The sequence below is a fragment of the Urtica dioica genome, chromosome 2, assembly GCF_054948205.1.
Source record: "Urtica dioica subsp. dioica isolate 48M chromosome 2, U.dioica_male_clone48M_v1_H2, whole genome shotgun sequence".
In the NCBI taxonomy this organism is placed as follows: Eukaryota; Viridiplantae; Streptophyta; class Magnoliopsida; order Rosales; family Urticaceae; genus Urtica; species Urtica dioica.
This window is the reverse complement of record NC_142757.1, coordinates 32,662,644-32,675,865: the sequence shown is the minus strand read 5'-3', so window position 1 is coordinate 32,675,865 and position 13,222 is coordinate 32,662,644. Positions and strand designations below refer to the sequence as shown.

The 13,222-nt window shown below is 36.5% G+C and overlaps 1 protein-coding gene across 11 annotated transcripts; it reads left to right on the top strand.

Moving 5' to 3' along the window:
- The first annotated feature begins 9,911 nt into the window (after positions 1 to 9,911).
- Positions 9,912 to 12,606, top strand: LOC149404423 (membrane protein insertion efficiency factor). 11 transcript variants are annotated; one of them, XR_016295484.1, is made up of 6 exons: positions 9,920 to 10,257; positions 10,438 to 10,638; positions 10,722 to 10,794; positions 10,866 to 10,958; positions 11,029 to 11,169; positions 11,690 to 12,265. XR_016295484.1 is itself a non-coding variant. In XM_089606875.1 (5 exons), the coding sequence occupies exons 2-5, from the start codon at positions 10,644 to 10,646 to the stop codon at positions 12,449 to 12,451; spliced, it is 501 nt and encodes a 166-aa protein (XP_089463001.1). In that variant the 5' UTR covers positions 9,912 to 10,257; positions 10,570 to 10,643; the 3' UTR covers positions 12,452 to 12,606. The 11 variants fall into 11 exon arrangements, 6 of the variants coding, with proteins under 6 accessions (XP_089463001.1, XP_089462999.1, XP_089462998.1 ...); XR_016295481.1 differs by adding an exon at positions 12,315 to 12,606 and having other exon boundaries at positions 9,925 to 10,257; positions 10,438 to 10,794; positions 11,690 to 11,812; XR_016295482.1 differs by having other exon boundaries at positions 9,925 to 10,257; positions 10,438 to 10,794; positions 11,690 to 11,812; positions 11,976 to 12,265.
- The last annotated feature ends 616 nt before the right edge of the window (positions 12,607 to 13,222 follow it).

Below are 13,222 nucleotides of genomic sequence, written 5' to 3'. Positions count from 1 at the left end.
ATAAAAAATCAAATTTAGATGGTAAATCAACGGGATTAAAATGTTTAACTTTCAAAAGAAGGTACTAATTTATAGATTTAATTGCATCTTTATTATTCACTTAAAAAATGAAAAAAAAAACAGAAAAATTAAAACATTACAACAACATTATGATAAAAACATTACAACGAGACTATGATAAAAAAAATTACAACAAGATTATGATAAAAACATTACAACAAGACTATAGTTCATGAATAGTCATGTTTTGGAAGTTTACATCAAAATATTAAACAAGATCAATGGTCACAAATGTTTCTTGAGAGTGTTCTTCGTGTTGACACCAATCTTTGTAAACGGTGAGTGACTCGACCATTTCGAATTTCAAACTCTACTTTCGATTGTCAATGATGCGACCCAAACACTAAATGCAGATTTAGACGAAATCGTTGAAATCGAGATCGAATGTACATCTTGGGCCATCTTGGACAATATGGAAACCATGTTTCTCATGATGCCTTTACGAGTAGATGAGGTCATCTTGGTTCGTGGAGGAAATTTTTTGAGAGTAGTATAGCATGATCTCATCGTGTTCAGATGTCTCTTCAATGGTTGAGAAAAATGTGATGATCTTGGAGATTAAGTTCCCCATCGGGCAAAACGAGCTATATCTAAAAACATTCATTTACTTGTTGAGGCGTGTCGGGGTTGACTCGGCTCGGGATGAGTTAGAATTTGTCATTGGTAAAACCTGAAAAAGGAGTAAAACTCTTCCACGACCCTAGTATGATCATGTGCCACGTAATCTTATTCAGTATGACGTTTTAAATACTGTAAAAATATAAAATAACCTCCAAATTTCATTCGGGGATCTAGAATGTATGCAAAATCACATAAGTAAGGAATATTTGAAGTTCCCCAATATTAAAAAAAAATTGCTCTCATAGATTCGATACATGGTTGAATTATTTCAAATTGGTTATAATCGTGAAGATGTTCGGCAATTCTTGTAAAAGTATATAGTGCTAAATAAGTCGTGGGTGTGTAAACGACAGACAATGCACATGTTTCGTCATAAAAAAAATCGTGAAGAAAATGAGTAAAACAGTTAGCCACTGTGATATATGCTTCGGTTATGTCATTGCCTCTGTACTTGTTCACATATTCATGGGTAACTTCTACATATCTATCGGCCAAGAAGGAATTTAACATTAAAAATGTTGAGTTCCACCTAATCATGTTATCGGTGTGAAAGCTCCTCTCGTCAAGACTGTTAAATAAAAATCGCCTCTTGAGTATGTCTAATCTTTGGGTTGAAATGTTTATCCAAGGTATGGCTTCTCTAATCTTACTAATACACTCATCTACCTTCCTAAACTTGGCTTTCACTATAAGGTTTATGATATGGGTAGAACATCTTTGGTGTAAAAGGGAGTCTTGATTTGGCATCTTAACTTGTAAAGCTCTAACCATGAAGTCGCTGTTTGTGGCATTTTCAAGAGTTATGGAAACGATTCTCTCACGTAGGTTCCACTCTTCTATAACATCTAAAAGGATTCCTAATATGACATTTACGGTGTGACTACCCTCTATTCTCTTAAAGGCTATGATCCACTTGTTTAAGTTTCAAGCCTCATCTATGTTATGAACAATAGTCATGTAGTCCATTTTGGCATTTCCCGACCAAATATCAGACGTTAGAGCTACATTAAATGATAGCAGAGATGAAGCTTGTTCTAAGTGTATCTTTTTCTTCATGAAATTTTTTCATAATTTATGTATGGAGAGTTTTTCTTGAAATCAGTTGAATGACAGGAATTAACTAAGGCACAAATCTACCAAAGCCTATGGTTTCTACATGTTAAAATGATTGATCGGTAGAAATTATGTATTTAACAAGTTCTTTTCTAAATTCATCGGGATTGTGGGTACGTTCTTGAGATGAAGAAGATCCGACCTTGATACACATCTTACAGTGGTGGCGTAAGTCCCTTGTTGTGAGCTATCCACTTTGATGAGGTTCCCATACTTGTAACAGTGAAATTTTTCCTTCGTCATCGTGGATCTCTAGGAAGTATTTTCACATTTGGGAATGTGATTATCTTTTTTTCTTTGGTTGTTCAGCTTGTGGATTTTCTTGGTCTTCGGGATTTGGTGGATCTTGAAGGGGAGGTGGTGGAGGTGTTGAAGAGGTGACTCGCGTTGAGGTGGTGGATGAGGTAACTTGCATTGAGGTGGTGGATGAGCTGACTGATTTTGAAATCTATGAAATTGTTCGTGGTATACCATGTAAGGGTCTTCGTGGTGGATGTTGTTGTGAGCTAGAAGGTTGAGCATGTGGAGGTGGTGGATGTTGTTATGTAAAATATTGTTGTTGATGTAGAGGAGGGAGTGGTGGAGGTTGTTGTGAAACATATTGTGGTTGATAAGTGGATACCGGGGCGAATTGGGATAATTCTAGAGGGACACTTGGAGGTCGATATGAAAAAGTTGGATCGGAGACGGGTTGATATTCGGTGTTTTCGTAGTTAGGAAATTTCGAAATGTTTAACCAATTTTCTGGAAATTGTCGTGGTGGAGAGAGTTGTTGAACTTCTTCATGTTGCTCCTCTTGTTGTTGTGATTGTGACGATGTGAGAGTGCGACTAGAACTTCGACGTGATTCGCACGAACCTCGACAAGAATCTCGGTGAGATGATGACTCGCCAGACATGCTTATAAAAACTTAAATTATAACTATATTCTTAAGAATTTAACTATATTATACCAATCAAAATATAGACTAAAATTTTGGAATTTTTTTTATAGAGAATAACTATATAATTATAATTATAAAAATTTAACTATAATATATATATATATATATATATATATATATATATATATATATATATGAATTTTGTAACTAACTAGGCCACTTTAAACTCAAGGTTTGAGATTAATTATTAATCATATATACCCATTCTAAAATTATATACAATTGCAATAAAATCAACGTTTGAAATTTGAAATGTTAATTATTAATAAAAATTACTTTATTTTCATTCCTTTATCGTAGCAATTAGTTATTAACTGCTATCTATATGCACGTCACACACACACACACACACACTCTCTCTCTCTCTCTCTCTCTCTCTCTCTCTCTCTCTCTCTCTCTCTCTATCAAGTCGTAAAAAAAACACAGATCTAGCGCATACAATGGGATGGCCATCACGTTGGGGGCATGAGAACGAAGAGGACAACGCTGCACGACCAAATATCGGCTATGGCAGCATCATAGCCTCGCCGCCGCCAACACCTTTCTCTCTATCTCTCTCTCGGACGGGGCCAGATCCGCGCGACCTCTTGCCATGACTTTTGGAGGACGATGCTCGTTTGGCGCCGACGAACACCGTTCTGGAGAGCGGCGCTCTAGGGGGCATAGATCTGCAGGTCTCCAGGCGGTGAAGTCGAGATGGCGACGACGCGTTGTAATTATTTTAAAAAATCAACGTTTTTTTCATGATTTCCCATATTGTTGAAGTTTGTACAGTTAATTCTTGCAAATTTTCATTAATTAATATTAATGGTCTGTCAGTTTCTATGATGCATATTTTGGTTAATGATTTCTCATGTTTTAACGTTTATGGTTTGCTAGTTTCTATGGTGTAAATTTTCGTTAATTGTCGTAAATTGCTATGAGTTTTAATTTCGTTAATTATTTTTTTTTCTCAATTTAATTAATTTATTTCTTTTTTTAGGTAAGCCGTTACCAGTTTGAAGGATTTTTTTTTTCTTTCAAAATTTCCATTTTTAGTATTTTTTTAAAGAAACAAAAAGAAATAGGTGGCAAAGGGTGTTTTGGTAAGTTAATAAAAGGGAATGACTATTTTACTAAAACATTTGAAACGTTGGCTAGATTGCAATTATAACGTTTCAAAATGGCTAGTTTGCTAGAGTACCCTTTTTATAAATCAAAACTATATAGTATAAATTTTATAAATGTAAGTATATAATATCAATTTTAAGTGGAAACTATATACTATAAATTAAATTATAAACTATATACTGTAAATAACATTATAATTTTATAGAGAATAACTTGAGAGAATAGTGTTGTTTGAGAGTTGAGAGGTTTTGAGGTTGAGAGAAATGAGAGGTATGAAAAAAAAAAGAATGAAAAATGGTCTATTTATAATAGATATCAGAAGAAATATTTTATATATATATATATATATATATATATATATATATATATATATATATATATTTGAAATTCCAACCCACAACGAGTAAATTTGTTATAACAAACAAATATTTTTGACCTTTGATTCATCTGACCGTTACAACATCCAAAAGCCCAAAATTAATTTCAGCTTCATTGTGTGTAACGTTATAATTTTTTAAGCCATTTATTATCGTTGCACGCATAACAATACAATTTCCTCAATTTATTTTTGTAAGCCACCCTTCCATTTCCGCCAACTATCGGAAAAGACTAGGGGTGGCAATTCGGGGCCGTACACGAGACACGACACAGTTACGACACGGTGTAAATGGGTTTGGGTCGACCTAAAATGGATCTGGGTCCATCCGTGTCGAACACGATTAACACAATTAAATAACGGGTGAACACGACACGAACACGACAACCCATTGGGACCCAATTAGACACGAATATTAAATGAGTTGTTAATGGTTAAACACGAGAAAGACCCATAATGACCCAATGGATTGTGTTTGAACTTCTCTTTTGTAGTAAAAATATTATGTTGGTGGCTTAGTTGATTATATGGAGTATTTTTATTAATTACTTATTATGACTAATTTGTTATTTAATTCGATTTAGAGAATTTTAATATTTTGAAGTAAACATGTCTAAGGGCCTAAATCGATTCGCGTGTTCAAATGAGTTTAGTGGTCTAAATGTGTCTATGAGTCTAAGTGGGTTTGTGGGTTACATGGTTCATTGAGACACGATTAATAAATGGGTCTTAGTGGGTTGGGTCTGGGTTTGACAAAAAAAATAGTGGGTCTTTGCGGCGAGGTCTTCTATCTAATCGAGACCGCTTCTTCGTGCTGAGTCAACGCGGGCGGCTCTTCTTGTGGCGACTTGGTCTGTCTCTGCGTGGTCAAGGCGAACTCGAAGCACGACCCCAAGTGGGGGTCAAAAATCAAATTTCTAAAAATAAAAATAACAAAACCATTTAAGTTGGACTTTGGACAGACCAAAGCCCAACAACAGACCTAGTCCGGCTCCCAGGGGTATGTCTGGACCCAGCTCGACTCATGGAGCTCGGCCCAGGCCCAATAAAGAGCCTGGTTCGCCACAGGAAGAGCCGCCCGCGTTGACTCAGCACGAAGAAGCGGTCTCGATCAGATAGAAGACCTCGCCGCAAAGACCGGATCTGTGATAGCTTTGACTAGCGACGCGACGGAGCCGAATTGACAAACACGTGTCTGCTTCCACAGGCCAACCTCGACTATAAATAGAAGCTGATATGTCAAATTTCACACACGCAAGCTAACGGATTATTTTCGATCATTCATTACTTTATTACTTTGAGTTCGTCCTTATCAAGTTCGGCACTTCGACTCCTTCCGGTCTGAAATTTATTCAATTATTAATAAAAGCTTCGAGCATTTATATTTGTTTCGGTTCATTTCTTTTAAATTTTCTTTTGCTTCTTATACGACGTCTCCCGAAACTCATACTTATAATAAATCAAATATATAAACGCTATATTATAATTTGAGATTGTTGAAATCAACATCAACAGGTCATGTTTGGGTTCTGCTCCTAGACACGATTAATGAATGGGTCGTGTCTGGGTCTGTCAAAAATAACATGAAAACGAAGAAAACACGGCACGAACACGACACGTAACCCGAATTGCCACCCCTAGAAAAGACTATCATTTTCGTGCCTCACGAAAAATCCCTTAGTCAAAACTAACAACCAGTAGTGACGTTTTTCGGTAATTTCTGTACCGAACGGTCAAGATGAATTATAATTACAGATATAACCCCCAACTTTTTATTCTATTAAAAAAACTATTATTTTCTATTTCTCCTTCTTCTTTTTTTAAATGCCGTTTTTCAACTTGGTTTTGTTTGAGAAATTTGATAAAAATATGACTAATAAGTTATTAGTAATAATGTCATGCTGGCTTGTCGGTACGGGACCACACGGAATGACGGGATTCCGTGTGGTGTGGGAGACTCACGGTACTTCCGTGTACCGTCAGAATGGCAGGCGGAAATTTCCTTCCGGACACGTGGCGGAAATGGCAAGTGACCACACAGAAATGGTGGCAGGCGTGTGTACCGTTGGTGCTGACATATTGCACTGCAGTGTGTCTGTGTGTTTGTAACGTTAATATTAACGTTTCTTTAATTATTTTTATTAAATCCCAACCGTTAGATCATCAACGATTATGATCTGGATGGCTGAAAAAATTTGTCCGTTATTTGACCTTTGGCCCTCCGAATTTACACAATTCTTTAAATTTTAACCCACTTTTTATTTTTTCTATAAATACATCCGAATTCTAACATTTTTAATCACAACTCAATCTCTCAAACTCTCAAATTCTCTCATATTCTCCACATACAAAATTTATAAGTTTGTATACTAAATTTATTTTTATAGTTAAGTTTTAAAATAATTAGTATATACTTAAGTTTTTATTTTACTTAATATTATATACTTAAGTTGTTTGTTTACTTAATATTATATACTTAAGTATCATAATTTTGTTTATATAACTAAGTTTATAAAATATTTATTATATACTTAAGTTAGTATTATAATTTTTTTAGATAATTAAGTTTATAAAATATTTATTATATACTTAAGTTAGTTTTATAATTTTGTTTATATAACTAAGTTTATAAAATATTTATTATATACTTAAGTTAGTATTATAATTTTTTTAGATAATTAAGTTTATAAAATTAATATTATATACTTAAGTTAGTATTATAATGTCTGGAGAGTCAACATCTCACCGAGGTTCTCGTCGAGGTTCACATGAATCGCGCCGAAGTTCTAGCACTGTCACGCCGTCACAATCACAACAACAAGACTAGCAACACGACGAAGTTGAACAACCCTCTCCACCTCAACAATTTTCACAAAATTGGGTAAACCTTACTGAAAATCCCAATTACATCGAATATCACCGACCACAATGGCATCCACCTAATGTCCCTCTAGAATTAGCCCGATTCGCCCCGATCTCCCCTTATCAACCTGAATATCTAACACAATTTCTTTCACAACAACCTCCACCTCCTCCCCGTCCAATTAACGAACAATATGGTACACAATATCATCCTCATCGCGCCCAACCTTCTAGCTCCCATCAAAATCCACATGAGACCCTTACATGGTGTACCGAGAACAACTCCGTAGATTTGAAGAACAACAACAAGAGGCACCTCAACCACCTCAACACGAGCCATCACCTCCTCTACCTCCACCACCTCAACACGAGCCATCACCTCCACCACCTCCACCACCTCAACACGAGCCATCACCTCCACCACCTCTACACGAGTCACCTGAAGACGAAGCCCCCGAAGCACAACAACTTCCACAAGAGAAGAAGAAAAGAAAATCCCGTTCTGAAATGTGGAAATACTTCATCGAGTTCACTGACAACGAAGGAAAGAAGGGAATATGCAACAAATGTGGGAAACACGTCAAAGCCGACTCTGCATCTCATGGTACTTCATCGTTGCGCCACCACTACAGGGTTTGCGTCTTGAAGGGATCTACATCCATGGTAAGTACCCACGATCCCGTAGAGTTCAGAAAAGAACTAGTAAAGTACATAGTTTCTACCGACCAATCATTTTCTCATGTAGAAAGCGCAGGTTTTGGTAGATTTGTGCATTACTTAGTTCCTGGTATAAACATTATTTCAAGAAAAACTCTTAGAAGTGATATTATAAGAAATTTTTTGGAAGATAAAGACACACTTAGAGCATGCTTCATGTCTGCTAGGTTTAACGTGGCCCTCACTTCTGACATATGGTCTGGAAATGCCAAAATGGACTACATGTCCGTTGTAGTTCATAACATAGACCAGTCTTGGAATCTCAACAAGAGGATCGTAGCGTTTAAGAGAATAGAGGGTAGTCATACAGCTGATGCCATACTAGCAATCCTCCTAGACGTTATAGAAGAGTGGAATTTTCAGGATAGAATAATTTCAATAACCCTAGATAACGCCACAAACAATGACGCCATGGTGAGAGCGTTACGTCTTAAGATCCCCAATCAAGAGTGTCTTTTACACCAAAGGTGTGCAACCCACATCATAAACCTCATAGTGAAATCCAGGTTTAGGCATTTTGACGAGTGTATCCGTAAGATTAGAGATGCTATATCTTGGTTAAACAGTTCGAACCAAAGGGTAGACGACCTTAAGAGGAGTTTTTTAATCAACGGTCTTGAGGAGAGACAATTCCACACCGATAACAAGATTAGATGGAACTCAACATTTTTAATGTTGCATTCTTTCTTATCCGAAAGACATGTAGAGATTACACGAGAATTCGTGAACAGAAACGGAGGCCATGACATAACCGAAACAGACATCGCAATGGCTAAGGTCTTTACTCATTTTCTTCACGTTTTTTACGATGAAACATGTGCATTGTCTGCTGTTTACACACCCACATCTTATTTAGCCATACATAGTGTTACAAAAATTGCCGAACATATTCATGATTGTAACCATTTTGAAATTTTTCAACCATGCGTAGAATCTATGAGAGCAAAATTTTCAAAATATTGGGGAACTACAAAAATTCCTTACTTATATGGTTTTGCATGCATTCTAGACCCTCGAATGAAATTTTGGGGTTATTTGACATTTTTACAATATTTAAAACGTCATACTGGACAAGATACGTTACACATGATCATGCTAGGGTCGTGGAAGAGTTTTACTCCTTTTTCAGGTTCTACCAGCGCCAAGCTCCTGTATTTCCCGAGCCGAGTCCACCTCGACACTCATCGACAAGCAAATGAATGTTCTGAGACATAGCTCGTTTTGCTCGAGGTGGAACTTCATCTCCAAGATCGTCACCGCATGCCCAACCCACTGAAGATACGGCTTCCAACAACGAGATCGCGTTATACACATCTCAACAATTTGCCTCCATGAACCAAGACGACCTCAACTTGCTAGCGTGGTGGCGTCAACACGAGAACATGTTTCCGATCTTGCCGAAGATGGCCCGAGATGTTCATTCGATCCCGGTGTCAACGGTGTCGTCCGAGTCCGCATTTAGTAGCTCGGGTCGCATCCTTGATGATCGTAGACAAAGTTTGAAACCCGAAATGGTCGAGGCTCTCACCATATACAAAGATTGGTGTCAACACGAACAACGTTCTCAAGAAACATTTGTGAACATTGATCTTGTTGATAACTTTGATATTAACTTTCAAAACATGACTATTAATGAAATGTAGTCTTGTTGTAATGCTTTATTCATAATATTGTTGTAATGTTTTAACTTTATTTAAAAAAATATTAATAAAGATGAAATTCAGTTTACATATTAGTATATTCTTTTAAAATTTTAACAGTTTAGTCCTTTTCATTTACCATTTAAATTTGATTTTTTTTTTAATTCCTTATTAGAAGTTAATGGAAATATGGATTTCCATTAAGGTTAACGGAAATTCCATTTCCGTTAAGCAATGAAAGACATCAAAATGGGTAATGAAAATACCATTTCCAATAAGCAATGGGAGGTGGCTTAGTGGAAATGGAATTTTCATTACCTTCCATTGACCAGATGAGTAATAATGCATTATATTGAATTTTGTTCTCATGGTGTCGAAGGAAAAATGAAATTTTCGACCACAACACTTTTGAAGATAAAACTAATCGAAAAACCTATAATCTTAGGACTTCTAGGGATGACACAAGGATTTTTCAGTATTCTTTGGTCCAAATAATAGTTTTCTAATTTATGACATTTTGGGATCTGATTATTCAGGACCATTAAACTCCATTTTGTCGGCCCTTAAAAAAAAAAAAAAAAAAAAAAAAAAACCCCTCCATTTTTCGTCGGTAGGAGAAAGCCTAAAGTGGAAATTGCTCCTAGTACTGTTGAGCAAAGATAAAGCAAGTAAAAAGAAGAAAACCCCAGAAAGAAACTCACTTCAAAGAAATATCCTATAACAAGCCTTTTGGGTTGGTTTCTTCAAAATAGATTTGTTCGGACAGAGGGTTTAGCCAATATCACACTATGCTTTAGCTGGACTTGGCGTCTAAGGTTAGTTTCCCCTTCTCAAATTCGTGGGTGGTTTTATGTTCGTTAAATAATCGTTGGCTTTCTTTTTCAACTATTGTTTGGTGTTATCCTTTTTTTTACATACGCTTTTAAGGTTATATAGACCAACTTCTTACTTTTCCGTGTGTTTCTTTCTTTCTTTGGATTCGTTTGATGTTACAGGTTTGTATGACTACATTATCAATTGAGTGCTTCCAATTTTATTTTTTCTAGGACGCTACATAATTTTATAGAATTTGCACCTCTGAACTCAATATCAGTCATACCCACATGGTCCATTTCCCTTTGTTGAAGAAATATGGCTGAGGTATTTGAAGGTAGACACAGTTAGATTGTTACGAAGACCAAAGACTACCAAAAAAGGTCAAATGGCGGTTATTGTTTCGTTCAATTGTCGTATTGTATCTTCACCAGTACTGAATCCAAGTCTCGTCAACATTCCTCAGCATCGTCACCGTCGTTCAGCCATTGCGAAAGCAGGCAGTGACTCCTCGGGCTCCCACCCAGAAACAGAAAAAGGTCTCTCTCTCTCTCTCAAATAGCAGTTTTTGGAAGGAGATGAATGTAATTGATATAGAATGGCAAAGCAGGCGAGGAAGTGGACAATTTAGGCGTTCGAGCTGCGTTGTCCGTGCTTAGATTTTACAAAAGTGAGCGTGTGATTAATGATCAGCTGACGAGTTGTATGTTATATTCTTTTTCCTTTTTCTTTTTAATTTTTTTTTTGCTTGGTGATATTTTGATGGGATATAGGGGAAATATCGCCGGCGTTGCCAAAGAGTTGTCGGTATGTTCCAACGTGTAGTGAGTACGGCATGGAAGCTTACAAGAAGTATGGGTTTGTTAAGGGCACCGTTTTGACTACTTGGCGTATTTGCCGTTGTAATCCACTCGGTATAATCCTTTATCTCTTTTGCTTCTTTCTTCTCATATGCCTTGTTTGTGTTAGATGCGATCTAGTAATAAGTTGAGGCACAATTTAAGGTTCACAACAAGCAACAATGCGGTAGACCCGTAAGGGTAAATTAGCAATTTAATATTGGATTGCAGTTTTTATTAACTTAATATATTTAACTGTATATAAGTTCTTAGGGTGGCTGATTAGACTTACAAGAGGGGTCATTCACTTAGTTTTTCTTACTTTATTTTCGTTAGTCATCATAATCGTGGCAGCAGAGGGATTGATTCACCTCTATATGCTTTTGAACTAAATTCATCAATAAGTTAGTAATTTGTGATTTGAAGTACCCCAGGTCCTATCACAATCATGGTTGAAAGTTTCACCAGGCTAAATGTAATAAATTATAATCATTATGCGTAGTATATGCATGAACAATGACAACTCTTGGCGATTCGGTGACACAGTTAAAAGTCAAAATCTTATGCAATTATATTTTACTTTTGTCTCTGGTAGGCGGATCTGGTTTTGATCCTCCGAGATGGTTTGATGAGCCAAGATCACCGGAGGATTGAATAATTTGTACCTGAATTTTCTGTTTTCGAGAGTCCATAGCCGTTGAACACAATAATGACACAGGTATTAATTTACAGAATATTAATAAAAAAGTTGTTCCTCTTCATCAAGTTTGGTGTCGATTCGTGGTAAATTGAAATTGCAAGGAAGACAAGAAACAAAAACTGGTGTGAAGATATAAGATCTGAGTTTTGTTTCTGATTTGTACGAGTTTTCTGGATGGCAGTGCTAATGGGATGAACTTTTGTATTTAAATTGTTGAGAATAGCTTTGAGAGTCCATTGAAAAGATCTCAGGGAATGAGTGTGAGCCTATGAAGGGTTAGTTTTTAGTTTTTAATAACAAATATTGTTTTAATTTCCTGAGTAATAGTAAATGATATAGACTAGTTTTAGTATTCGAAGAATGATTTTGAAGAACCATTTGAAAAGAGAAATGTCAGTTGTGAAACTGTACATAATTCAATACTTGTGTGTTTATATATTGGAAGTGAAACTCTCTCTCTCTCTCTCTCAATGATCAGCTAATGAGTTATATGTTATATTCTTTTCCTTTTTTTGCTTAGTGATATTTTGATGGAATATAGGGGAAATATTGCCTGCATTGCCAAAGAGTTGTCAGTATGTTCCAACGTGTTGTGAGTACGGTATGGAAGCTTACAAGAAGTATGGGTTTGTTAACGGCACTGTTTTGACTACTTAGCGTATCTGTCATTGTAATCTACTCGGTACAACCCTTCAAGTCTTTTACGTTTTTCTTCTCATTTGCCTTGATTGTGTTAGACTCGATCTAGTAATAACTTGAGGCACAATTTAAGGTTCGCAACAAGCAACAACGCTGTAGACTCGTAAGGGTAAATTAGCTGGATTGCAGTTCTCTCTCTCTCTCTCTCTCTCTCTCTCTCTCTCATACAAAGAAAAAATTAGTTCGCGAGCCCCTAATGCATGACCACTATTGCCGCCTCTAATTTTTCCGTTGCTGCGCTGGCCGTTATGTGGGACCAATTTTCAAATCTGTAGAAAAGCATCCATACCTATATTTTTTTGAAAGTTAATGTTCAAGTTCTTTATCAATTTTCAGGGGAATTTGGATGTGAAGATCTAAAAGATAATAGTTAAGTTTAGAATTAATGACATTTTTAGTCCCTGAACTATGTCGTGTGTAACAAGTTGGTCCTTCGGCGAAAAAAGCTGTAGGATCGATACCTGGTGAATGTGAGAAAATCACGTTTGATCCTTCTGTCTAATTAATTGTCTATTTAGACAGAAATTTGCTGATGTGGCTTGATCGATTAGGATAGTTAAGTAATTTCATATTTCAATCGATTAAATGTAACCAACAATGTCAGATAATCCTTACCTCCACCAAATCCACAGCGGTCCTAGTTCTTCTCCGGCGGTCCTCCCTGTCCGGTGGCGGCGCTTATCCTCTCTCGGCCGTCGTACACACGCCGAACTCGGTGGTAGCACAGGA

Excerpts from the sequence above, each read along its gene's own strand:
- LOC149404423 (XM_089606875.1), top strand. The coding sequence starts at position 10,644 with ATGGCGGTTATTGTTTCGTTCAATTGTCGTATTGTATCTTCACCAGTA. Across the intron at positions 10,959-11,028 it reads TAATGATCAGCTGACGAGTT|GGGAAATATCGCCGGCGTTG; the intron begins GTATGTTATATT and ends GATGGGATATAG. Across the intron at positions 11,170-12,335 it reads TTGCCGTTGTAATCCACTCG|GGGAAATATTGCCTGCATTG; the intron begins GTATAATCCTTT and ends GATGGAATATAG.